The sequence below is a fragment of the Arabidopsis thaliana genome, chromosome 2 (genome assembly GCF_000001735.4).
Source record: "Arabidopsis thaliana chromosome 2, partial sequence".
Classification (NCBI taxonomy): Eukaryota; Viridiplantae; Streptophyta; class Magnoliopsida; order Brassicales; family Brassicaceae; genus Arabidopsis; species Arabidopsis thaliana.
This window is the reverse complement of record NC_003071.7, coordinates 10,538,649-10,566,290: the sequence shown is the minus strand read 5'-3', so window position 1 is coordinate 10,566,290 and position 27,642 is coordinate 10,538,649. Positions and strand designations below refer to the sequence as shown.

Below are 27,642 nucleotides of genomic sequence, written 5' to 3'. Positions count from 1 at the left end.
GTCCAATATTAGCCCACTACGACAAAATGATGGAATTTGAGTTTGTTTGGGACTTAACTATTAGGGTTTCATAACATATTTTTTCTGCCGCCGTGAATGTTTCCTTCATCACCATTTCCTTCACTATCTCCATCTCATCTCCATGTAATCTTCATCACCGTCTCCCCACCATATTCATCTCGGTTCCACCGTCGTAAATTTATGGACGGAAGTTTACTTACGGGAATGATGATACATGGGATTCAAAGTGTCGATGGCGGAGATGAATGAGGAGGAGCAGATTGGACACCGTTAAAGACGAGATCTTGGTGGTATGTGCCTTGCAAAGTCTGATGTCGGGCACACGTCGATCTCTTTTGGTGGTGAATTCAATCTGGTTGGTGAAATAGGAAATTGAATTTGTTCCCAAAAATAAACGGATCTCGAATATCCGCGGATATCCGGTTTTTTCATGGATATTCGAAATCCGGATATCCGAGGTTTACGGATCCGGATGCGGATCCTAAAACTACATATCCGCCGGATACGGATACGGATCCAGATACTCCAAAAAACCCGGATATCCGGATCCGTAGCAGGCCTAATGCTATGTACAGCCTTTTGTTTATGACTAGAAATCGTAATTTTTATTGAGTTACGATAATAAAACAAATTTGTTTAAGTTAATTTGCTCAACACCCGCCATATAAAAGATTCTATGGTAAGATCAAGAAAGAGAGCCACCGTCAAGTTACATTCTCTAAACGCCGAGCCGGACTCTTTAAGAAAGAGCTTCACAAATCGCTTGTGTTTTGTTTTGGTAGCATACTAGCATTATTAGCAGGAAAGTTAATCAAATAGCTTAGGCTAGTATCTTGCTAGTTCTATATATTCCTTGCAAATTATTTTTGCCTCTTTGAAAACATTAAAAAAAAATCTTACTATCTACTAAATGGCATAATAGTGTCAACAATTTTATCATTAATTAAGGAGCAGACAAATTACATAAATTAGGACTTCTAAAACCCCAAACGTTTGAGCTTCTGAATCCAAGTCGGCAAAAACACCACTTGGAACCAATTCAGTGTTTCGTCTGGAATCAGTTCAATATTTCATGTTAAAAAGTGATGATATTACCCCTTATGGGTCTCAATCAAAAATCTGTGTTGGGTTTTTTCTTTCAGAATGAAACAAAACAACAAAAAGAGAATATTAAGTGAACATGTCATTGATATTAACTCTTTAAGATGAAGAACTAAGATAAAAAAAAGATACTAAACAAACCAATAAGTAAAAATGATCAAAGTTACACTCTTGAGAAATGTGACAGATTGGTGTATGACGATGATTTTAGCCACTTCCCGACTTCAATGTATTACTCAACCTGAAGATCAAGATGGAAATGAGAGAAGAATATTTGAGAAGAAATGCATAAAGAAATGGGTTCAGTGTTTCAATAATGGGACCAAGAAAATGGTTCGGTTTCAGAATGTGCTTACCAGTCCAATCCCTCGAAAAGTCCCTCGCCTTTCACAGCACAAGTTTTGAAGATTGCCCATTGACGACTCTTTATCTTATGCAACTCCAAGGCTTCTGTAACAGCCGCATCATCGAGTGCACCGGGAAGATCCTAAATTAAGTCGATTTAATGAAACTCAGACCAAATAGTTATAGATTTTTCATCAGCAAAAAAGTGTCTTGTGCATGCAAAACAAACTAAAGCTTTTTAGCAACAGAAACCAATACAGATTTCCAGATGAATCAGCCCAAACTAATCGGAAGAGCAAACATTTAGAGACTACTAACCTGCTTGTTTGCAAATATCAGAACCACCGCACCTTTCAATTCATCTTCCTATAAAACATAGTTGAAAAGATAGTGCGAGTTAAATGCTGACAGTGGCAGAGGTAAACTCAAGTAAGCATTGTTGCTGAGAGTTTAAGATTAGCTAGCAAGATCTACAGAGAGAAATGATCACTTGTTCTTTCCGTCCAGTACTAACCGAGATACTTCAATTTCAGTATCACCTATTAGAAGGCTAACAATACTTGATATACAACTTACAAGCATCTATAACAAGTCCTAAACAAGAAACTGAACCAATATTGTATTTCCATTCAACTACCGATATACATCATCATCGTTTTACCTCAATTACTTTTGGATGCAAGAAGTCCATCACAAAATAATACAACAGTATAAGAAGAGGAAGCCTCAGCAGTACTTTACCTCTAAAATTGCATGAAACTCCTCTTTCGCCACCCCGATTCTATCTGTATCACTCGAGTCAACAACATAGATCACTGCTTGTGTATTCGGGAAATAGCATCGCCAGTATGGCCTGTCAAAAATACCATTAGAAAATTGGGCAAAACAAAAACAGTATAATCTTGATGGAGCATTTCTGTTCTTCATTCCTTCACAGTAGATGCAATATGTTCATCATATCTAGAAATGAGAAACGAGGTCATTAAGCTACCTGATGCTTGTTTGTCCACCTGTCATAGGAAAGTTCTTGTTAATGTACTGTGTCGCTGAACCAATTTTGTAAAATGCAAAAGCATTCGCATATAACTAACAAGACAGATGTACATACAACACGTGCAAAACAATAATAATAATAAAAACTATAGGAAGAAGATGTGATAATACAGAACTCTTTATCACCCAAATTTGAATACAAAGAACTTCATCTATCTCATCAAGACCAGTTGGAAAAGGTAATAACTTGGAACAAGAAAGTCGAATATAACGACACATACGACAACAACTTATCTAAGGACTCCAAATCAAGGAAAATTCTGATCATGAATTCGTTAATTCATACAAAAGACAAACATTCCAATTATACAAAAGTGACACTGAAGATCTACTACCATGGAGCTAGTCAACTTAGAAAGAAGAACGCAGAGAATCTCTAACTGAATCCATCAGAAAATGGTTTGATTTGGATTAATCTAATGCTTATATAGTGTTGTAGATTTCGAATATCCCTTCCATATAATACCAAAAATCATTTCTACTACTTCAAATTCAAAGTTTAATGCGTTCGAACACATTCTTCGAAAACATACCTAAATCCCAGACCTGAAACTTGATATTGTTGTACTGCACAGTCTCAACGTTAAATCCAATAGCTGCAAAGATCAGATCAAAACCAAAATTCGTAAAATCACGATACATAAACTAGATCCATAATCTATACAATAATCGAGAGATTAGATACATACTCGGAATCGTAGAGACAACTTCCCCCATCTGAAGCCGATCTGGAATCACAGAGAATCAAAAACATCAACGCAACTCAAAAAACGATCGAATCAAAAACCCTAGCTACTAAATATCAAATCTATTACACAATGCGAAAGATTGAGGCAGTGAATTTACAGAGGATTGTGGTTTTTCCAGCATTGTCGAGACCGAGGACGAGGATTCGAGCTTCTTTGTTACCAAAGACGGAAGAGAACATCCGCGTGAATAAGATTCCCATCTTCTTCTTCGATTGGATCAGATCAAACGATCTAAGAGAGATTGTTCTTCTTCTCTTGGATCATTCGACCACCTCTCAGATCTTTTCTTCTTCTTTGAGAGTTAGTGCGAAGAAGAACGTTCATTTCCAGTGTCTCTGATTCGTCCAGAGGCTTTTTTTGGGCCTAAATATTATCAGCTCGGCCCATTGTTACTTTGGTTGACTAATTGGACTATAGTCCACTGGTTGTACTTTTCTCTATTTTTGTTTTGAATTTCTAATTTCATTTCATTGCATTATCAAAATGTTAACAAAGTTTGTGAACAAGAGGTAAGTTTATGCATCAGGGAAGAAAGTGATATAGAGACAGACTTCCACTTCTGTTGTACTTGTTTCCTTGATCGCAATTACTTAACTAAATCTCTTACCTAATTGGGATGCTCTTATTGTTGTTTAAATTTACCTTCAATTTTATGAGAATTCCTTGTTAATTAGTACCCGTGCATTGTTAGTTTATCGAATTATTTGAGCTTTTTTGTCAACACCTTCTTTATACTACATGCTGAGTCTAATTAGAGTATATTCTTACATATGTGAAATAGAGGGTAAGCTCATTTTTTGGGTCGCATGTAGCTGTCCCTGTGTCTCTTCACCGAAAAGGGTAAATGTCTTTTTAGTGTGCGTTGTTTACAATAACATTTGATCGCAAATGTTTTCTTTTTGGGTTAAAAACTAAAATAATTTTTTTTGTTATTCGAATATTTGGAAGTTCAAGCCCAAAGACCCTATATTTTCTAGAGACGGGATCCACACCGAATTAAATTCATCTCCTTTAAAAAAGAAAACTAAAATAATTTAACATGTATAAATTATATAAACATAAAAGTCACTCCTAGCTTGACTAGGTCTGGATCATCCATGTGTGAGGTGAAAAAGTGGTCTTAAAGTACCACTAGACTAATGAAGTCAAAAAGAACAAACCCTAAAAATAAAAACATTGAAGTCCTAATGCTATATCAAAATTGATGTTAATAGGAATTATCAATTATGCTAGAGAAACTTACAACAACTAAAATCGCATATCCATATCAAGTGATGTTTTCACTCGGAAAAATTAACAAAATGTTCTTGTTTGATACAAGTAATTTTGTTTTCGCCATCCTTTATTTTTATTATTATTTTATTTGTACCTTTTGCTTATGCGGCACAAAGTTTGAGACAGTTGGGGAAATGAATGCAATGAAAGAAGAAGTATTGCTTTGGAACTTTCTTGCGGGAGACGCGGCTACTCGGCGCCTCTAAAGACAGCTCAGCAAATGACAAATAAGTCAAAACAGAATCATTGTCTTCGCTTTCATATTAAACTCTGTTTTTGACACGTGTCCCCTTTCTCTTATGCAGCTCTTTCGATTCAGAGAACAAACGTTTTCAATTAATTAGCTACTACTAATGGACAAATATTAGTTATATAATTTTTTCACCTTTGTTGAAATCAGTGGATTATCTAGCCTGTGGATTATAATTTCAGTGGACTAATTAGCGACGAAAATATAAATTTTAACAAACAAATATATTAAAACAGAAAAAAACATTTGTGGTGAATAAAATTAAAATTCTAAATGACATTCCATTTACGATAATTTAAAACGGAAAATAATATTTATATTACTACATATGTATGTGTGTAATTGAACTACGCAAATGAGTTTATTAGGATTTTTAATGATTTTTACAAAAAATTACTTAAGTGATCGTATATTAGTAGCTGGGAAAAAGACCCCAATATAAAAAAATAGAAATAAGTTGTAAAATGTTTTTGATTGAGGATTATACAAACCTTAAGTTTTAGACGTTTGTTTGGAGTGCACTTCACTTCAAAATACTTAATAACGTGAGAACAGAAGAAAATTTGGTCATGTAACAAGACTCTTGTTGATGGGATATTATCAAATTGAAAGTAAAGCAGGCAAATGGGGCAAGTAATCGAATTATCTTTTGATTTATACCATAATATGTGTTTCCAATTTTTGTTTAATGAAAAAAAGAATATGATTCCTTTTCTTGTGACAAGACTAACTCACGCACATATTTTCGAATATTACGAATGTAAGTTCATAGTTAATAGTAATACTATTTCCAGTTTATTCACTCGTTATATAACAAGTATAGTTAAACAAGTATAGTTAAAATTTGACGGTGAACTAGATGGAGTCTCAATTAATTTAAAATATCCAAGTTGATAGCAAATTCAGAACTATCCTATGGTAAATAAAATATATAAATGCAAGGAAAATATGAAAGTAACACAAATACATGGAGGAGACACAATTATAACAATTCATAATTAAAGTAACTAAACGAATCTCCTTACAAAATATAAAATGTGAGAATATATACGTAATACAAAAGGGTTAATGCATTACATTAGTTTCTGAAAATGTATATAAAATTACAGTTTGTGTACGGGATGAATCACGTTTCCATCGAAACATTGCAAGCTTTGAATTTATGATCAATAGTGTTATGATACTTTTTTTTTTTTTTTTGGGCAAACATAGTGTTATGATACTATGATTCATTTTTTTGTAGATCTTAGTGATGACATAAAATTGTAAGAATTTTAAGTACTATTATGTTATTCCGTTTTAGTTTACTCTATTACTGATTGGTATTAAAGCTGTATGAGAAAGGTTACCTATCACACTTTTGAGAATTACAAAAACTAAAAACGAGTTTTCCACCATTGGGGATAGGAAATTACAAGCAAACATTCATTAATCATAACCCAAAATTTTCTCTCAGTAAATTTTACATTTCCCGTGAAAACACGAAGGAAAATTCCCCAACAAAAAAAAAAAGACAAGACTGAGAGAAGAAAAGAAAACAAAAAAGCTCACTGACTCGTTGTTTCTTCATTTTCTTTGGCTTTCTCTCTGTCTCCCATTTTCTCCTCTCCAGCACCAATACCATCCTCCTTGAAAATTACCATTCTACCCTCGTGACCGCACATGCATTTGTTCGCCGCCGGCGTGGCCAGAAACCTCGGCAAGTCATCTCCGGCCATTATGACAAGAACCTTCTCCTCGCACGCCGCGCTAGCCGCCTTCACTCCAGACCGACTCTCTTTTTCCTCGTCGACTCTTTCGCCGGAGTCATCACCGGAGGTTGACAAGCGCCAGTAAGAGCAGGCTAGGATAAGTAAAGCGAAGGCTATGAGGCCTAACATCGCCGCAAGACCACCGAATAGGTACGGCACCGGTGAGTGCCACGGCGATATCGGCGGTCGGTGATTCCCAAATGATTCTACTGATGTGGCATGTCTAGCTACATCTAACGATGTTGGTTTAATGCTCAATGGCCTCATTTTTTTTATGTTTCTTCTGTTTCTCTCAGATTTTTTCTAACTATTTTGTTTTTTTTGTTTTTCTAACTTTATATAAAGGAAAAAGTGAAGAAAGCTGGAAAGATGAATGAAACAATGGGTGTGGTGAGGTGTTATATTTATAGGTAAGAAGTCCCTGGGGAAAAAGAAAGTGAGTCACTCCGAATATTTAATTATTTGAATTAAAGCAGCTTTTTTTTTCATTTGCCGTTTATTACTTTTTAGTTTTGCCGCATATATTTGCATGCAATATTATGTACTCAAACTTACTTTGTTATAGACACATATATATGTTAAGGTGCTTGTTTTTTTAAAGAAAGATAGCGAACATTAATTACACAAATTTAAACTAGACACGATAAATTAAATTTTAGTATCTTTAAGAAACTACACTAAAAAAAACTTGAAAAATGCCTACAAGAACTACCGCAGATTGGTTTAAAATTTTTGCTTAACGGTTGTTGAAAAATATATAAATGGTGATTTTTAAAATCAAAAAAAGGATATCAATCATAATATTTACCAATAAATTTGAAACCATATGAACTTTGACATCAATCAACTACACAAACTACAATAATTGGGTATTAGACTTATAAGTCTTATATCCAATAATATGTCAGTGATAGCATGATATCGAGAAAGTTTTTGGAAAGACAAGGGGTTTCCTCTTGATGACTCTAAGATACTTTAAGCCAAATAGATCAATTTAGATAGATGAATAGTTTGGTTTCTGGAAGTGACAGAGGAATGAGAGTGAGAGATGGATTCCAAGACCCCTTACTCTCAGTTCTAATTTATGGCACGATATCTATCTTCTTGTGAGGACACACTATGATGCCTAATGGGGATTTTATTTTTTTGGGATCCCGCAAATTGGGAATCCAACTTCTCTCTTTCTTTTTGGATGAAGAAATTTTCTATCTCTCAATTTTTCTATATCTAAAAGTATTATAAAGTCTATCACTTAATATTTGTCATGTTATAGGTTTTAAATGGTAACACATTCTCAAAGCGATATAACTTGTACTATTTTGAGAGTTATCATTCGCAAAAATTAACTTTATCAAAAACATTACAAAAAGTTTTACTCTTAACTTTACTGTACAGCTTTCTCGTATAATTCTTTTGTACAACTTTGCACTATTCCAAAAAAAGTTTTGGTTATAGCTAACAGCTAAAATTTTGTACAGTTTTGTGTTACCAATCGGACTTATATAAAATAAAATAATCTCGAGTAGTCCAAACACAATTTTCAACTTAACATATCACCAAACTTTGCTTGAATTCAATAATTCTCCTTTTTTTTTTGCAAAGTAAATTATTTAATGTTTTACAATAATAATGAATATTAAAATCTGCACCATAACACATGGCTTAAAAAAAATCATGACTTAATATCGGTAGAATATTGTTAGTCATTATTGTTTAGAAAAACATATTTAGGGCAATAAAGATTTGGAATTGTTAGTTATAAAAGACTAACAAATTCAAAAATTTATTACCCTAAATATATATTTTGAATTATTTTAATTATTACAAATAAATTGATTTGATATTAAAATATATATGTTTTTGATTAATTGTTATTAATTTAAGAAAGTTAATTTAGTAATTTTACATATTAAAAATATATTTTTAAAAGAAAAATAAAGAAAAAAAATTTCAAAAGTGCAAATAAAAGTCATATGTGGGATTTTTTTTTTTTTTTTTTTCCAATTGTTACTATCACACCAACTACCGTGCACCAGGTGCACTACCTCAATAATCCATAAAGCTGTCATCATATTAAAATGTAGTGATCAGGTGCAAATTTGTGCCCCAAATGTTATAAACTTTTTCTTTTCTTTTTGTTAAAAGAATTAAGTTTATATTTTTTCACAGGTTCCATTTTAAAGGACCATGTCTGTTTTTCAAACTAAATTCTTACAAATATATAAGAAAGCATATTTTGGAATCATCTATGTATTCACATTGCGAACTAAAGAAGAGAAAAACTTAATACTTATTTTCTGTTACCCTTGAAACATAGGCGTTTATACCATTAAAATGGCAGAAAAATTATATCGACTAATGAAATTAAACTAGTTAAATGAAGTCCAGTTAACTAATCGAAGTTACCGAACATAAAGGGTTCTTATTTTTGTCAAAAACATAAAGAGTTCAAACCTTCAAATTTATAGCGTAGTTTTCTCTCGGTCCATTTTTTAGTCAAGAAAACTTTTGATCCAACTACAAAAATTTACTTTTAAAGAAATTATTTATCGAAAACATTAACTCAGTAATAAACAAGTTTATCTTAAGTCTTTGTAAAAAATGCATACAGAATATCTATAGCGTAGTTTACTCTCAGTCTATCTCTAGTCAACAAAACTTTTGATCGATCAGTTCCAAATATTCACTTTTGAACGAATCATTTATCCAAAAACATTAACTCAGTAAATAAACTAGTTTAACTCAAGTCTTTCTAAAAAATGCTTTAAAATGCATATCAGTGTTCGAAGTAGTTTAATATATATGTTGACAAAAGATGAAGAGCAGTTTAATTTTATACAATATATATTTTTAAGAATTTTTACCTTTTCCCGCAAAATCTGTGATGATTATAGAGGCCCACAAAGATATTAGTGCGACATAAGGCACAGTGAAAGAGCACATTTGCTTTGGTGGTAAATGACAATGTTTGCACAATTATAAGAGAGACAGAAATGATTGGGAAAGGACGAGAGGGAATGAGCATTGTGGGGTAAAGTCCCAACAAACCTCTTTGTGCATCTTGTCTTCATTTTCCATTTTCTCGATTGGTGCATTGATGTGATCTAAATGCTTATCTTTCTCCTCTGGTATTCGGTGATTTCGTTTTCGCATCATATGATATGGATAACATTAATAAATATCTTGTGTTGTTTGTATGCTTCGACTGTTTATGCATAATCTTTTGAAGAACATTTTATTTCTATTGAAAGATGCATCATTGCCAAAATTTTACATGGTTTCCATTGTTTGTTTGTGTTAGCGCTTCCATTTACATTTAACTTTATATATACTTTTATATAATCGACAATCTTAAAGCATATTAAACATTTTACAGATTCTCTTTGATACATTTTTGCAGTTAGGTTTGATGTATATGATCCTCCAGTCATTAGGTTAGATGCATTTATAATGGATTTGTATGATGAAATTGTGTTTAGAATTATTGTTTGGGCTTGTTGGTATGTTATGTTTTTAAAGTTAAGATCGGATTTCTAACTTCTGCTTAATTAGTTTTGTTCTTTTATACATTTTGCACCATATTTTGCTTTTTTTTTTCTTCCTGTAAATCTCATCATATATTACATTTTGTTAGTGCGGTCATATATACATTTTTTTTCTTTCATATAAACTATAAATTTTAATAAAATGGTGTTTAATAATAATGAAATGTATCATTTGCCTTCTTTAGAATAAGGGGCAAATATACATATATATATATATATATATATATATATATATATATTTATCGAGCAATTTGTTAAAAAATAAAATACGTCAACCACCTGAAGAGAAAAGAAATGTCAATAGGTAAACTTAATATTAATAATATTAGTCGATTGGCATTTTTCGAATCATTTTAAGTTTTAACTGCCGATATCCCGATACTATGAGTTTGATTTGCTGTACTGTCATAATTACTTACAACAGTGAGACACGAAGACGGGACGTATTCATTTATTTTTCTCTGACAAGATTAACATAGAAAAAAAATTTACATTAAAAAGAAAACATAGAAAATTTGAAATCACTAGTCGTTGTCATTACACAAATTCAATTCTATTTTATATTATCTAAGCACAACTTAAAGATTAGATTCGCTCAACAATATCTTTGGTCCAAATTGATTTGGCACATTGTCACAATGAGAATCATTACCGCTATTATAAATTAATTACGTTTGCCATTAAAAAAACCCTCAATATATACTTCCTTTTTTTTTTATATGTATTAGAATATAAAGCACCTTTTTGACAGAAAAAAGCACCAAGCACCTCGTCGTTATTGCAATTTAATAGTAATAAAGTTTATGTTTATCCAATGATATATATATATATATATATATATATATATATATATTGGTAACTATATATAATTGTATTTGCATTTACGAGTAAGAGGAAACATAATAAATGTATTTGCACTATTATATTGGATACATTCATTCATGACCCACGTTTCGTCAGCTTCCACCTGAACCTTTCAGGCTTTCAAGTGGAGGGTACAACTTTTGCACGGTCTATCATCTCGTAGTGAATTATTTGTATTTTCTTAACTAAGAATTTTTTTGGACTTTCATTCATACTATAAGTATAACTAACAAATCAGGCTTAAGTACTACTCCTTTTTAATTTCATTTGTTTTTCTTTTTGTTTTATTCTTTTAACTATTCATTCCACCTTTTTCTTCTCTATTACACTATTACTCTCATTCTTTACCAATCAAAACCTAAAGTGATTTCTATTTGGGGGAATTCTTTAGCTCTCGAACCAATTCTCACAGTCGTTTTAAGCAGAAGGAAAATACATAATTACCATCCTCCAATTCTTTTAAATTTAAGGCTCAATATATGGTGTAGCTTTGAATCCGCCGTAGATCACCACAACATCATTTGCACATTTTTGTTATTTTGTTTCGAAAAATGGTTGTTTACTTACCTAAAAGTGTACATGTATTCTTTTAAACATAGTAGCCGTAAACGTTCATTTATTAAAAAAAAAGTTAAGGTAAACCAATACAAGGTGCAAGTAAATACGTAAAATACATTTGGGAAAGAATATGCTCAATATCTAGTGCATACGACAATCATTTATATATAAATGGATATAAAACAATCCATAGATGATGACAACATACTGTATATGTATAATTCAATAGATCGTTACATCCACTTTGCAAAGTGCAAGCTTCGGTTGTATGACATGAGCCACTTGAGTTGAAATGCTCAAACTTTTATTCCTAATAATAAATTGCACAAATAAATAATATATGATGGAATTCCGATGGATCAATATCCGATGCATTATAATTTGATTTCTAAAGTTATTCTGAAGTTATTTTGTTCCTCAAAAATTGCGTTAGAAATAGTTCACGGGATGCGAACAAAGAAAAAATCATGAAAGAGTGCATCCGCATATTAACCAAGTATATATTAAATAATTTTTGCTTATGCTGATAACATTAGTGATAGTTTTTACTATGATTAACCAAGAATATCAAAAATTGACATTTTAATAAAAGCTCTTCTCAAAAATATCAAACTTAAGTTTTGTTTTTTTCAAAAATACCATCATTTGTTTAATGTTCCACAAATAACATTTAAGTTTTGGTTTTTCAAAAATACCACAAAAGATAAAATAAAACTTTCAACTTTCAAAACTAAACCATAAACCTAAATACTAAACCTTATCTCCTAAAAACTATAACATAAATCTAAAATAGTCAATTCTAACTTAAGAATTTAAATTTTTTGATTTTTGTAGTTATGGTACTTTTGGAAAACCAAAACTATTGGTGGTATTTATAGAACATTAAACAGATAGTGGTTTTTTTGGCAAAACAAAACTTGAAAGTGTTGTTTTTTGAAGACTTTTTCTTTTAATAACAGTTATATTTAAATTGGCATTACCAAAAAAAATGTTATTTTTTTGAATTGGGGACAAATACATTAATTGTTTTAAAACATTTGAAGATAGAGCATATATTCTCAACTTGGGTTTTGTTTCACGGGTGTTTAGTGACATACATATATATAAAATACTTATTTTTCAAGATATGAAAACATCGCACTCAACAATTCTAATTGTATTTCTTCATAAAATGATTTTAGAAATTAGAATTGTATTTCTTCATAAAACTGATTTTCCCTTGTTAAAACCTACGTTGAAAATCAATTTTAGCATTTATAAAGGCCAAAACAAATATCTAAATCTAAATCTTATTAATTTATATGTTTCTGAATTTCAAAATATGTTTAGAAACCTAGAATTCTATGAAAGTTTTCTTGGTATATAGACATTCATATTAACCTAAAGTCAGAATCGGCCATGCAGCCAAGTGGGGCAACCATGACTCTAATCAAGTACAAATATTTTAGCGGCAGCTTTTATATTAAAATTCTTCTTAGTCCATATGAGTAGAAACTTTTGCCTTTAAGGTTACAATGACCAGTTTAAACCTCCGTCAGTGTTTTCCTGTTTTTTCTAGAGAAATTGGTAAAAGGAGATTTTTGTTTAAAAACGTCCATCTAATACATTTTCTAAAAAGATTTGGTGTACTACGTTTTATAAAACTAAAGAACTCGATTATACCCTCCATTCCATTATTCTTGAACATAGCCAAAAACTTCTTATTAGTAAAGAATCTTTTTTTTTTTAAACATAAATTATTTAACAAAACTAAGAAGAGGCGTTACCAACACTTACCACATTCTTACACCTTGTTTTACATAGCCATAATAAACCAAACAGATGTATTGCTCAACAAAGTACATTGCTCGTCACTTGGTGTCTCTCTCTTTTGGTTCATAAAAGCCGAAATATAATAATTGTGTGTCTCAATTGGCTAAATTAACGAGAATTCGTGATTAGTCATCATAAAAATTAAGGTTTTAAATCAGCATATTCAGACTCATGCTTTAAACGAACGAAAATTGTAAACTGAAGATTTAAATGACATTTTATCTAATTTTGAACATCTTTTATTTTCAATTTTCTCTATTTTGTTTCCTCACAAAACTTTTTTTATTAATAAGTCTTCATTTGTTTTTGTTTGTGGCGTTAAATATCTCAGGGCCGACTCTACCTAAACCTAAAGTCTTATAAATTATGATGATAAACAAATCTAGCAAGCATGATTAAGATGGTATACATATATGAAAATAATATGCCCCAATGGCCCTATCATGTTGTAGCTGTACAGATCACACATGTTTAACTTGATTAATAACAAATCAAACTTGCTTACAAGTTTATTATGCCCAAGCGTCATAGAAAATATATATGTCTACCAATTACTTATGAGTAGAAACGTGTTGACTGGCGGTATGGCCTATGAAGAAAATTACTGTCAATCTCGATATGTTTAATATGAATTGTTAGATTAAAAATCTGAAATTGATTTAACTAAATTCTAAAGCGAGTGAGAACAAAACACATTGAAAGATCTTACGGTGATTTGTATAGATAGAAAACAAGTCTTTCGAGCTTTCCCAAGTAGCGTACCAGCTAACCGAAAAGGGTGGGTCCATAGACCAAGAGATGGTTGGGTAGTGGAAATATATTGTTTGTATTGTGTAAATTATTGAAGGTTGGTTTGGGTTAACCAATGGTTTGACATGGTTAAAGGAGACTTGGTCATGAAGCTGTTTGAGTAACAAGGAAATCACGACATATCAACAATCACTCCAGAAGATCTGCTCAGTCATTATTGTTTTCCTTAATGTAGAAGTCGTTTAATGTAAAGATCTGCTAGCTTGTCTATATAACAATGTATATCACGGCACAAAATGTTTTATTCTTTTGATTATCAACTCAGATTTAAAGACTAATCACGGAGAATAATCTGACCTAACATTACTTCAAATACTACTATTGAATCTGGAAATGAATCTTACCAAGCTTCGTTACTATAAGCAATGCTTAGCTTATGAGTGGTTAGATTACTACTTATAAAAGGCTCCACGATAATAAGCAAGGTCATTTGAAGAAAGGAAGTTCGGAATTTTTGCAATTCCTTTGGTTGACAAGAAATCAAGAGTAACATAGAAGTGTTCTATTGCGTATAGAAACCTAGTTAACACTACCTAGGAGTATTCATTAGATAATTCACACCTAATTTTGAAAAAACTTTCCAAATGGATCTCCATAGTGTGATTAAATTTTGAGTACATTAACGGTATCGTGAAAGTGTGACTTAATGCCGGGTTTAGAACTCCGGAAAGCATTTGTTGGTCTATCTTCTCGTAAGTTACCACTAGGAGATGATTTTCTAACCAACCAAAGTTCTACCATTGCTAGCGAAGTTCGGTAAATTCCATATAACTCCACTGCATGATAGTACGACTGAGATTTTTTGTATGTTTGATATGTGTTTACAAAAGACGACTAATGAATAGCGGTAATCTAACCAGAGAATACTCTGTATTTTTTGTGTCCATTTTTGCCTCTTACATGCCAGCAAAAAATCATCATGGGGAAAAATGGTGATTGAGAAGGCTCTAAGCCTTATTGAATGAATACTTTTTGAGATGTCAAAAAAGAAAGAATGGAGATTACTCGTGAATTTGACAGTTTTCCTAGCACCTAAAAGAGTTGTTTTAGAAGCAGACAAACACCCAAAATCCTCCACTAATGTATTAGGAGTATTAAGTAAGAGTTGCTGACAATGCTTCATGTTTACGAACTTTAACAAACATCAAACTTAAATCTAGAGGCTATGGAGATTTGGAGCGTTGATTAATGACCTTTTGAGTGACCTTAATGATCTCAACCTCTACTATGAACATAAGTGGAGGTTAGGGATATTTCTAAGATTTTTGAAAAGTTAGTAGAGATTGCATGGACACTATGCCACGATCTTAAGATGATCCAAATTGGAACATATATTAACTCTGGAAAAGAGAGATTAGCAGTTGGTGACCATTTGGAGAATGTGAACACACAATATCCCACTTGCTAAATTTCTAAGTCTAGGATCTAACTCATGTTACCTCTGAAGAAAAAAAATTATAGGCAGAGACCACCCAAGACAACATTTGGTAGAAACTATTCCCACACCTTCCTATCTTTGGCTGAGTATCAACCACCGCAGACGAGATCGAGGAATCTAGCGATGGATACAGAGGAACCGAGAGGAGGGGGCTCTACTATCCATGGAGAAAGGAGATGGAGGGAGTAAGAGGTAAACTTATCGCCGGTAATGACGTGGAAAGGAAAGAGTGTTTTTTTTTTGGTTTATCGTCAAATTTTTACTACTCTTAAAGTGGATATGATATACGATAGGGTTTTATCAGCCTCCATCTACAAAATTAACCTAACCGACGAAAGGGATTAGAGCTTCAACATGCAACTAGACATTTGTAGGATTTTCTAGCTCTTAGACAACTGAAAAACCCCAACTTACTATAAAGCATAAACCAATGGGTAACTTGAACTTTTATTTAAAATTTCATTACATCTTAATTTCTTAATTGTTTACTATTTTAACCACTTATAAAACAGTAAAGCTGGTTGAGGATGTTTGTCGCTATATCCATAAATACCATCTTTTACTGCTTCCCATGTACAAATTTTACATCTTTCCTCATCTCTAAGCGCTATGTAAATGTCAAAAGTACCTTTATCTATCTGTCCGTCATTAAATCCACAAAAATATAGTGTAGTTTTCGTAATATTAATATGAAATTTTCATTCATATATTTCACCTTTTTTAAGAAGGCGAAAACCGAAATCTTTATCTGCAAATTTACAATGGAACTCCAAAATAATAGTCATTTTCATTTTTGATCGAGACTGTCATGAGAGGTCCTGTTATTGAAATCAGTTCTCTATCGTGTTCTAGAGCTTCTGAACAAATGAAAGATATCACCACTATAGAGATAGTAAATTTTGAGCACATAGTGGATATGAGATTTCCTTTAGATGAGTTTATCATGATGATTTAAAGAGTGATGGTATTTGCCTTCTCAATAATTCATAATTTATATATAGTGGGATATGTACATTGGTAGAAAAATTAATTAATGATAATTATGTCAAATAACCTAAACTAGTCAATAACTAGAGATAATTTAGTAAACACTAAAAGAAAAATAAATGGATACGAGATTTGTTTATCATGAAAAAAATTAGTGATGATATTTACCTTTTTTAAAAAATTCATTATTTCAATATCATAAGATAATGCAACTTTTTTTTTTTTTTTTTTTTTCAAACAGCTGGTTTTCCATTAAATTGAAATCAGAACCGGTATAACCACTAGTACATTGAATGCAGAAAATAAAGCTTCTTTTGCAATCTCATCTGCTCTTCGATTTTTATCTCTAGGAACAAAACAGAATCTGATAAAATCAAAAGTTAAAGATAGGGAGAGGATGTCGTGGAGAATCCCGTAGAGCTCCTTCGATTGAAGCTCCAAATTTAGTGCTTTGATCAGCTGTTGCGAATCTGAAGCAAGCGAAAGTTTTTTGTAACCAAGATCTCTGGCTTGATGGATCGCGTGAAGCATCGCCAGCGCCTCTGCCATTAACGGAGATCGAACGTTGGAAGCAGAAGATCTACCATGGCGCTCTGTGTTACAGAGGAAATCAGAGAAGTGCCAACCAAATCCCGCCTCTTTTGTCTCAGCTTTCCAAGCGGCGTCTGTGAACCCTCGGATTGTATCTAATCCAATCTCTTCGATCTGGTACGGGAGTCGTAATTGAGGAGATTGGGGTGATACAAGTTGAGAAGCACACCATTCCCGAGCTTGGGAAACAGCCTGAGCCACCGCTTCGAAGTTTGTAATTTGTCTCTTCTCAAAGATGCGCTTATTTCGGGAGATCCAAATCGTCCATAGTATCCATGGCAAAAGGGGGACGTCTCCGAGTCCTGTAGGAGGCAAATTGGTCAGGAGCTTCGAAGTTTCTAGACCTTTCCTCAGCGACGTGATTTGGGAAGAGCAGAATGAAGTCTTGAAGGGAGATTTGTCCCAAATTGAGCTTGCGAAGCTGCAATGAAAAAACAGGTGCGTGTCGGTTTCATCTTCTCCACAGTGAGGACATACTGTTGTAGGATTGATGCCTCTAAATTTCAAAATTTCTCCTGTTGGTAGGGCCTGTTTCATAGCTTTCCATAGAAAAAACTTAATTTTGGGAGAGGTTTTGATATTCCAGATCTCTCGGAGCCAGTCGAACTCAACAACTGGAGGGTTTAGAAGCGGCCTCTCCTCCCGCAAGTTCGCAACAAGATAGCCTGTCTTTGCAGAATATTCTCCGGACTTGGTAAGTAACCAAATGTATCTATCTTGAGCTCCTCTCTTGCTTGGTCTGATTTCCAAAATCTCTGCTTCATACTCAGGTAACAACAATTGAATTATCTCTTTAATCCAGGAGTTAGAAGAAGGACATATAAGGTCTGCCACTGTTAGTTCCTGAGAGAACTGAGTTGCTGGTCCCATTGGGGTGACTGGTTTAGAAAGGGAGATCCATGGTTCTTGCCAAATCTTAGAGTCTTTGCCAGTGCCAATAGCTCTGCCAAGCTGAGTCTTAAGCAGATCTCTTCCAAGACATATTCCACGCCACCCATGCGATGCATTATTGGAAACTTTGCAGTCTAGGAAGGATGATGATTGGCAGTATTTACCAAGGAGAACCTTTGCCAACATAGATGAAGGTTTAGTGAGTAGTCTCCAGCTCACTTTGGCTAGTAAAGCATCATTGAAACTAGGTATATCCTTGAAACCAATGCCACCGTCTCTCTTTGTTTTAGCTAGCTTGGACCAGGCAATCCAGCTCATCTTCTGTTTTTCCAGGGAAGAGTCCCACCAGAAACGTGTTAGAGCTGATTGGATGCGTTTGCAGAGAGAACCCGGGAGCTTGAAACATGACATTGTATAGGTGGGCATTGCCACTAGGACTGCTTTTAACATGGTTGCTTTTCCTGCAGTGGAGAGAAACCTAGAAGACCAGCTCTTAGCTCTCTGTCTTATGCGGTCGATGATGAAATTAAACATATCCTTCTTCTTTCTGCCAAACAGCTCAGGTAATCCAAGATACTTGCCTAAACCGCCCACCTGTTGAATGCCTAGAGCTTGCATTACTAGTTCTTTTGTTGTTTCGTGTGTCTTGGTTGAAAATGTAATAGCAGACTCCTGATGCCCGCTCATACTTTTGAAGGATTAGCATAAGGTTCTGACAGCTTTGGACATCGAATTTACAGAAGAACATAGTGTCATCTGCAAAGAGTAGATGTTTTAATCGGGGACTGCCTTTTGCCACTCTTACACCAAGTAAGTCTCCATTCTGTTGTGCCTTCTGACAAAGTCCAGAGAGGACCTCACTGCATAGAATGAAAATATAGGGTGATAGTGGATCCCCTTGTCTTATTCCTCTCTGTGGTTTGACTGAACCTTGAGCTGCTCCATTTAGTAAGAAAGAGTAAGACACTGAAGTAATGCATTGCATTATCCACTCAACCCATTTTTGGTGAAAACTCATTTTTTCCATAACAAGTCTGATAAACTCTCACTCAATGCGATTATATGCTTTGCTCATGTCAGTTTTAACAGCCATATAACACCTCTTCTTTGCTCCTGATGTTTTTATGTAGTGTAGGACCTCATGTGTTATCAGCACATTATCAGTAATGCAACTTTTATAAAATATAATTTATATTAATTTACTTCGAATAACCTAAATTAGTCAAAAGCCATTAGATATATTTGAGTGATTATGAATATAGTTAGAGGTTTGGCTCTCCTCCTACATAGCCACCTAATCAAAAAAAGTTTACATTAAAATCTATTGAAAACGTTCATTTAACTTTAACCAAAAAATACCAAACTATTACATATAATTAGAAGTATAAGTTAATCAAATACCAAAAAATAGTAAAAAGATGAAAAATAAAAATAGTAATGACAATTGTAAAAAAATTGACAATAATCATCTATTTCATTCAATGTTTTAAATTGGAACCTATGATTTATTACTTATAGTAAATTTATGTATTATATAATATAATACAAATATTATAAAAATTAATTGACTTATTTATTTGCATATAATATAATAAAATCATACAATGTTCTTAGTTTACTTTTTCTGTTTTTGTATCTACTTTGACATCAATTGCTCAAATGTTTTTAAAAACTTGGAAGATGAGATCAAATCAAAATAAGAGGATCCTTTATAATTTTATTTTCCTGCAAGAAATCAACCAAAAATTATTAAAGATCTTAGATATTATATTTGTTAAAATCAATATCAGAAAGAAAAGCATACATAGAAAACATTAAACATGAAACTTTATAAATAACCATTATATGATGAGAAAAAGAAACAAAACTCTCAAAAAGAAAATTATTTTTAACCATAAAAATTTGGGAATTATGTCAACGTATTAAATAAAAAATTGGACATTGAAAAAACATCAAATATCTAATGAAAAACCTTAAGACTAACCTTTGATTTGATGATGTGATGAGACGTTAAAGGTGAAGACTATTTAATGTATGCAGAAAACAACAAGGTACACATGGCCGGCTCAAATTTGTTTTGGACCTAATGCCCAAATTTTTTATTTTCTGAAAACTTAAGTCGTTGTTTGAAAAGTTTTAAAATTTTGGACTTTTGTTTACAAAATAAAACAAATTAGGACCTTAAAAACTTAGAAAAATTCGAAAAAATGTGGATCCATTGCTCTAACACTGCCATCACTGCCTGTAAGCAGGCCCTGAAGGTACATACCAAACGAATAAGAAACGAGTTTGAGGCTGAAACATATTAGATATTTGGATCTAAACTTAGTGTTATCCAAATGAGTATGATGTTATTAAATTTTGTTTAATAGAAAAGGTAAAAGACACTTTTATCAAGTCGGTTGTTGGCTGTGTCTTAACAATGATTTACTTGGTTTGTTTCTTGAATGTTGTTCTCAGTATCAGCTTGGTTGGTTTCTTGAATGTTGTTACCACTATCCTCTTGGTTTGTTACTTGAATGTTGTTCCCACTATCCTCTTGGTTTGTTTCTTGAATATTGTTGCCAGACGTTTGTTGGGTTGGCGAACAAGAACATTTCTCCACGTTATTGATGTACGAATCTCCATCTGGTCGATGAAACTCTTTCCACAAATCAGCAACCTGATTTTTCTTGAAGAACAAGAAAGTGAATTTTCCGAGGGTGAAAAGACACATTATGAAAGCAACAACAAACAAAAGCCAGAAACTGTCTACACCGAGCTGCCTAGATGATGTTGACGGATTTGGATCTGGAGTTGTGACTGGATCCGGGCAAGTTTCATCTTTATTTTTGAAATATTTGAGATCAAGATCCTTTGCTTTGGATGATTCCGCCACTTTTAGGATGGCCCTTGATACATCAGCAACCAGTGGTGACCCAATTGGAAAAACCTGCGAAAAACGAACATATGATCTTAGCATTTATTTTAGAGCTATTCTTAGAACAATTTCGTTATGGGAACTCACGAAACCGAATCCATCAACGCTAAAGGGTTCTTCAACCATTTGATAATCTTTGCAGTATTGTCCAAGAAAGAGCCTCAGGTAGGGTACTTCCATGAAAGCTGCAGAGATACCGCCTTTCTTTGGTCCTTTTCTCAAAAGCTTGTCGCAATCTTCCGCGCTATCAAAGGGTATGAGGCTGGATGAAGTGAAACCTGATTCTTTAAGTTTTCCAAAGATGAATGATGTCCTTGGTTATCCCACATTTTCTCCTTTCTCGAGCAAACTTCTCATGCTGGTTACGGTTGGATCAAGTTGTCGTGATGTCAAAAGGGACGCCAAGCTGGCTGTGTAACTTTGAGTCAACACGAGCACAATAAAGTACCATGTGATAACCAGAAGCCTAGCTCCAAAGCTGAACACTCTTTCTCCTGCAAGTTGCATATTAATAGAGTAAGCATTAAGGAAAGAAGTATTTTTTTAACACTCACTATATGTTGAGATATGGAAAGGGAATTTACTTGGAGCAAAAACCATGGTAGAAAAGGCAAACCAGAAGATTGTACTAACTTGGTACTTAGCTGGTCCGCGAAAGTCCGGATTAATCCTATGTTCAATAACCCAAACAGTAAAACCAATGAGGAAGAAGAAGAAAAAGGAAGTCATCCAAAGTTTCCATGTTAAGGGCTTCAAGAAACTGATACTGTCTCTTGCCACTTGGTCTTCTACGGGGACAATCAATCCCACACCAGATTTAGTAAATGGAATGTGAAGTCGACATAAGAGGACCTATTTGCCAATATAGTCGTATCTCCCACAACCGCGTCATAATTCTGCGATAGAGACAAAAAAATGTAAAAGGAGATTCAATTAGGGACCTCACTAGGATAATCTCTCTAAATGGGAGTGTGTTGGGAATGCATGGATGGTCTAACTCACCCCAAGGTAAACTTGGTAGATTAGATCGTTGTGATTTCCGGCTGGTTTACCGTCCGATGTTTCAAAAGGAAAGAAATCATAGGAGATGTCATAAGGCATTTTTTGGATCACAGCTTCAAAGAAAGCTATGCAAAAACCTTTGACTTCTTGTGAATTCGTGGTAGGATCCATGGTGACCTCCACAAGATCGGTGTAACCAGTTCTTTTTGGAACTCCAATGCGCAACCTCTTCCCGTTCGTTGGGATCTCCCATCCTTTGGGAACATAGTTAGCCTCTCCGGGCCATATTATCTGCTTAAGATGATCTTGCCAAGTGGATAACGCACCCGTGTTTTGCGGCTCTTGGTCTAATTTCTTCACAAGACCATTTTCTTCCGTCCAAAATCCTATTGACCTTTCTCTGGTTCCAATCACATTAACTATCTCAAACACCCATGGTTGTAGTTGTCCTTCGACAAAACGGAAATCTCCTGCAAGTCCTTTCAACCGAACTGTTGTGAGTGTCTTGCGAAGTCTTGGACCGTATTGAGAAAAACCAAGAGCTTCAAGTTCAGACACATTCTTTCTGAACTCCACATTACTAAAAGTCATGTTATCTGTTCCAGCTTCTTCAATAGCTATTGCCAATGCGATGGTAGCATCATAAGCCCACAATCCATAGACATTCAGGTCCATCCCTGGGAACTTCTTCCTCCAACAAGCTCTAAACTTTTCGAGGTCATTTGATTTCCGAATATAAGTTTTAACACCCAATACCCCTTCCATAGCCTCAATACCCGCCTCATCTACCAAACTTAACTCATCGGTTACTCCACTGGTAAGGATCCAAACATATCCTGGTTTCATCAAACCAATCTTCTTAATTTTAGTAAAGACTCTTGAGGCAAGAGAAGAGGGCATGTGGACGATAAAAACTCTTGTGGGCATGGTCATCATCTTAGAAAGCTCTAGAGAGATTTCATAATCAGTGGCATTGAGAGAGATAACATATCTGTATGATATTCGAACGTTAATCTCTTGTAATGCATCAGTAAGATGTGGCATAATACCTTCTCCAAATGAGTTGTCGATGTAAACAAGCACGACTTCTCTCCACCCAAACAACTTGATGATAGATTTTATGGCCTTTACTTGAAAGGAGTCCTCATATGTAGCACGGAAAAAGTATGGACTGCGTAGAGAAGTAAGAAACGGACTTGTTGCAGAGTAAGAAACAATCGGCACCCGAGATTTTTGTCCAATATCAATCATAAAATGAGCTTGCATGGATGTCCAAGGCCCCAAAATCGCTACCACGTGCTTGTTCTTTATCAGCTTAAGAGCTGTTACAACATCAAAACAAATAAAACATTGGCTGAGTAGGAGATAATATAGAAACAACAATGTTTGACTTTAGTAAAACATGATACAAAATAACATTTTGAGAACTATAATTAATTCAATAAGCTTATAGCAATGAACGCGCGCAACCTACAATATAAATTTCAAAAAATCTTGTATCCACTGTCTGTAAAATATCTAAGTTTAGGGAATTCACTCTGATAATAGGCTAAAACAATTTAGGTTTTCACAAACCTAAGATAGATCAAGACCTACAACCAAAATCAATAATGATAATGGAAACCGATAGTGATTTCAAAAGAAAGAAAAGCCAATAATAATGTAAACTTTTTAAATATATATATACTCCATATGTTCAAAATATAAAATGTTTTAGTTAAAATCAAGCATAATTTTTTTAACAAAACCTCTCATTTTTTTTGTATATATCATTAGATCGACAAGATCCAATCCGTAACCAATCCCTAATACGAGGGATAACGAGACTTAGTGGAGTCAAACTCCGGTGAGGTGGAGTCGAATGGACTTAACCATTTGACTAAAGTCACATTTCAAATAAAAACCTATTAGTTAATGCTCCATTTAAAAAAAAATCAACCGATTATAAAAAAAGACTACAAAATACAAAAATTTCATATAGAATATAAATTATATTTAAAGTTTGCATATAATTTTGTAAATCATCCTATATATAATAGATGAAGGACGAGCTCTCCAGAAATTGAAAACAATTTGAATGAACTAGAATATGAGGAAGAAGTAAGTATTAGGAAAAGAATAGGTATAAGACCAACTGCAGCGGTAGTTTCTTAGTAGAAACTCATACAATTAAAAAAAATAAAAATATTTAAATGTTAAGAAAAAGTTGAGAGAGAATCTCTAAAATTCCTAATTTTAGGATCGTTTATACAATTCCTATATGTTGATTTTTCTGTTTTTTTGATATGAAAGTAAAATATTAATACTTTTTGTTTTTTTAGAAACTATATGAATCCTATACGTTGGAGCTGCTCTAAGATCACTCCAAGAAACACGGAAATAAAAAACAGAGGATTGCGGTAGTTAAGGTTTAGCTGGAGGAAAAAGAAGATATGTGAGAAGTTACGTTTTTACCCATGTCATTTAAATTAAAAACTGAACATGTGGCTTAAGAGAATCATTATTGGTATTATCTTAGACTAGTTCTTATGTTAATTAGATATGAAATATAATGTTTTTATTGATTATATTATTAAGAAGGAAAATATCACTCGATATGCTCAGAAGACTGAAAATTTAGGTGAAAGAATTGTTGACTACTTCAACAGTAAAAGAACTAATGAAGTTACTTTATTATCCTTCTGTATTTTTCTTTTTTTTAATTAAAATCTCATATCTTATTTTTCTTACTAAATATTTTCATTGTTATCAGGTTAACCTCGTAAAAATTATTGATAAATATTATGTATAAATTAACCGTTGTAGTAAATATTATTCATATATCAAATATCTTAACTTTTTATATCATGTTGTTCCGTTGTATAATATGTTTGCATGTTACTATTCTATATATCATGTTGTTATAATTATTATCATGTTAATTATGTAAGAAAAAGTCTAATTCCCTTTTATTGTGCTTAATATACATAAATATAAAATACCGATTTACAATTTTAAATCGATAAATATGTTTTACCAAATAATTTATAAACTTATCGCGATATCATAGTATCGCGATATCATAGTTTTTAGCACGTTAAACAAATAGTTATATACTATCATCTGAATATTACAATTATTTTTATTCAATGGCATTTTTGTATTTTTTTTTTAAAAGATATTTTTGGTTTATATATTATTTATCTTTCATACTTACCTAAATAACTAATATTTATACATAGATTCTTAATTTCTTCATCCTCGAGGCATATCAATTAATATTGCCCTATTATGAATGGCTCTTATATTATATAAGAGTCAAACTAAGATCTAAGAGTCGGACATGTGTCATTTTATGATTGGGTGTTTCTTTTTTTTTTTTCTTCTTTCTATCTTTTTCACACAATGTGATACCTAGGCTTCAACATTCGGATTTCGGATCGGATGCGGTTCATATTATTTTGGATTCGATAATTCGAATTAGGGAGTTTATTATCCGTTCGGATTATATGATTATTCGGTACGGTTTTGGTTTGGATGGTGTCACATTTGGATCGGTTTCAGATCAGTTTTTGAGGAAAAATACTAAAAACCTGTTCAATTTTAATAAAAATTATTTAATTTTACTAAAATTTGGTTTAATTTTGGAAAAATTGTATAATTATAACAAAAACTAAAAATAATTCGGATATCAACTCGAAAATATGTTGGACACTAGAACTCAACTTCGTGATCGACGAGCGCATTAACAATTGAAATATGATTTGGTCGAGCATATATGAATTTTTTTTGGCATGAATCAATATTTTAAGTAATCGTTATTGTTTATGTTTACGTCATGTTTGTTTAAACTTTTATATCAAGTATGTTTCAAATTTTATAAGTTGCAATAATTATTAAGATTTTTTTTTTCTTTTTTTTCTTAAGAATTCCAAGTTAAGAATTTACCATTTTGCATATTGCCAAAATTTTAATCTCTTAACCAAACTCTTAACAATCAAAATTTTCAAAATCAATTATATATATATATATATATATATATATATATATATATATTCCTAAGAATTATGCTAAGACTAATCTAAAATACTACCTATAATGATGCTCTAAAAGATTCGAACCCGGGTTATAAAGATTCGACTATAGCTTTATATATTCTATACAATTATTAAAATCATCGATTTTTTCTTTTTTTTTTGCAACGTCTATTCCCCATATTTATTTGGCTAATATTTATATTGTCAATTGTGCCTTTGGTATTTGCCCTCAATTCTATTGATGAGAATTCCAAAACTTGTAAGTTTGTGTCGACACTTTCAAAGTGGCCACCCTCACCTTCGCGACACACTTTGAAGAGTTCTTTCGTTTTATAGGAGGAAAGTTTAGTTTTATTTCCCGTATCTTTTCTTTCACCCGTTTAAATTGTAACGCCGATAGCTTGGGTTACAGAGCTAAGAATGGTTCCAGTATTGTTTTGTTTATAAATTTTACATTTCTAGTTTGGGCAACCATACCTTTAGTCTAGTTTACAATTTTAATCGTTGACCCAAAATAAAAAGGTAGTCAAGTAGTCATGGGTTTTAAAAAGTACATAAAACCCACCGGCTTTGTCTCGTCAACGTTCTACGTGCATGAAAAATCAAAACAACTAATTCGTCAAAACATTTTCTTATGCTATTTTAGATCTAACTAATTAAGTATCGTTTCACCAATTAAACAATTCACAATGATTTCCAGCTATTTATAAACAAAATTTAAAAGTATGTTTTGACACCAAATGTTTTTTCTTAAAGTATGTATGTAGGAGTAGAAAGACATTGTTCCTCATATTTTGAGAGATGACCTTTTTAAGATGGTGAAAGAGAAGCCTAATTATTTTCATAATGCAGATTTCTAAACAAACAAAAGGGTATAATTTTTTTTTTTCTCAAATCAAGAAAAGCATCATCGTTATGCCACCACCCCAATTTAAACTTAGGTAATATGCATGTTATTGACAAACAATGGATGGATTTTGATTAGGTACCTGCAGCGGCTGCACCAACTACGTCGTTTCTGGAGTCCGCAATGTCAGGAACAAGCCTTGTCTGAAATTGGGGACGAGAAGAGTAAAAATCGGCAAGAGCCAAATTAATGCAGAACATTTCAATGTCCGAGTGCATTGTCCCGACATCTGTTACAACTCCCATATTAACTTCAGTTATTCTACTGCTCTGTCCTTTGCTGAGTTCCACCAAGAACAAGACGTAGAAGAAGAATAAAAGCCTCTTGTTTCTATCAATCATTTTTTTCTTCGTATACCAAAAAGTATTAAAAGTTTTGGCTTCTTCTTATAGTTTCGTTGAAATGTGTTTAAAGTATGAGAATTGATAGACTATTCGTTGGTACGTACGGAGTTTTATATAATAACCTGTTCAACAAAAGCTTTGATTTTATATTCGGAACTAAACTGATAGTCAATTCTGTAGACCATCTTGTACATTCTTTTATTTTAGATAAATTCTAAAAAGAAAACTCTTTTAGGTTTTTGTTAGGTTCATGTAATCATGTATATATCAATATATATATATATATATATATATATATATTAAACATCAAATATGATTAGAAAATAATAAGGATATGCATCTGGATTTCTGATTTTTGGTTTTTGAATGTAAATAGGAATCTACAATGGCTAGGTTTGGTTTTGTTTTGATT

The 27,642-nt window shown here is 32.8% G+C and overlaps 3 protein-coding genes, 1 long non-coding RNA gene and 3 pseudogenes across 11 annotated transcripts; 2 read left to right on the top strand and 5 right to left on the bottom strand.

Annotated features, from left to right (window-relative positions):
• The first annotated feature begins 108 nt into the window (after positions 1-108).
• On the top strand, positions 109-669 carry AT2G24780 (uncharacterized protein). The gene has a single exon (NM_128037.2). It carries the CDS (start codon positions 452-454, stop codon positions 608-610), a length of 159 nt encoding a protein of 52 aa, NP_180051.1. The 5' UTR covers positions 109-451; the 3' UTR covers positions 611-669.
• Positions 670-994: 325 nt separating this feature from the next.
• ARF3 (ADP-ribosylation factor 3) lies at positions 995-3,603 on the bottom strand. Of its 2 annotated transcripts, none has more exons than NM_179726.3 (8): positions 3,367-3,603; positions 3,210-3,248; positions 3,054-3,116; positions 2,459-2,477; positions 2,209-2,320; positions 1,786-1,833; positions 1,479-1,609; positions 995-1,363 (listed from the first exon to the last, which is right to left on the bottom strand). In NM_179726.3, exons 1-8 carry the CDS (start codon positions 3,467-3,469, stop codon positions 1,330-1,332), a joined length of 549 nt encoding a protein of 182 aa, NP_850057.1. In that variant the 5' UTR covers positions 3,470-3,603; the 3' UTR covers positions 995-1,329. The 2 variants fall into 2 exon arrangements, with proteins under 2 accessions (NP_850057.1, NP_001077955.1); NM_001084486.1 differs by having other exon boundaries at positions 1,093-1,363; positions 1,479-1,572; positions 3,367-3,565.
• Positions 3,604-6,051: 2,448 nt separating this feature from the next.
• GDU4 (glutamine dumper 4) lies at positions 6,052-7,118 on the bottom strand. Its single transcript, NM_128035.5, has one exon. The coding sequence runs from the start codon at positions 6,810-6,812 to the stop codon at positions 6,342-6,344; it is 471 nt and encodes a 156-aa protein (NP_565577.1). The 5' UTR covers positions 6,813-7,118; the 3' UTR covers positions 6,052-6,341.
• An 8,942-nt stretch (positions 7,119-16,060) lies between these two features.
• AT2G24761 lies at positions 16,061-16,517 on the bottom strand (annotated as a pseudogene). The gene has a single exon.
• Positions 16,518-16,770: 253 nt separating this feature from the next.
• AT2G24760 lies at positions 16,771-19,265 on the bottom strand (annotated as a pseudogene; the record flags this gene model as incomplete). The annotated part of the gene is made up of 1 exon: positions 16,771-19,265.
• Positions 16,798-24,564, top strand: AT2G24755. 4 transcript variants are annotated; one of them, NR_140667.1, is made up of 6 exons: positions 16,846-17,588; positions 17,737-17,844; positions 17,921-18,289; positions 18,375-18,604; positions 18,739-18,851; positions 20,610-23,826. It is a non-coding gene; the product is annotated as an other RNA (long non-coding RNA). The 4 variants fall into 4 exon arrangements; NR_140666.1 differs by lacking the exon at positions 20,610-23,826 and adding an exon at positions 24,285-24,553 and having other exon boundaries at positions 16,857-17,588; positions 17,953-18,289; positions 18,380-18,604; NR_140668.1 differs by lacking the exon at positions 20,610-23,826 and having other exon boundaries at positions 16,798-17,588; positions 18,739-19,543.
• On the bottom strand, positions 20,306-27,290 carry AT2G24750 (annotated as a pseudogene). The gene has a single exon.
• Positions 27,291-27,642: the final 352 nt, after the last annotated feature.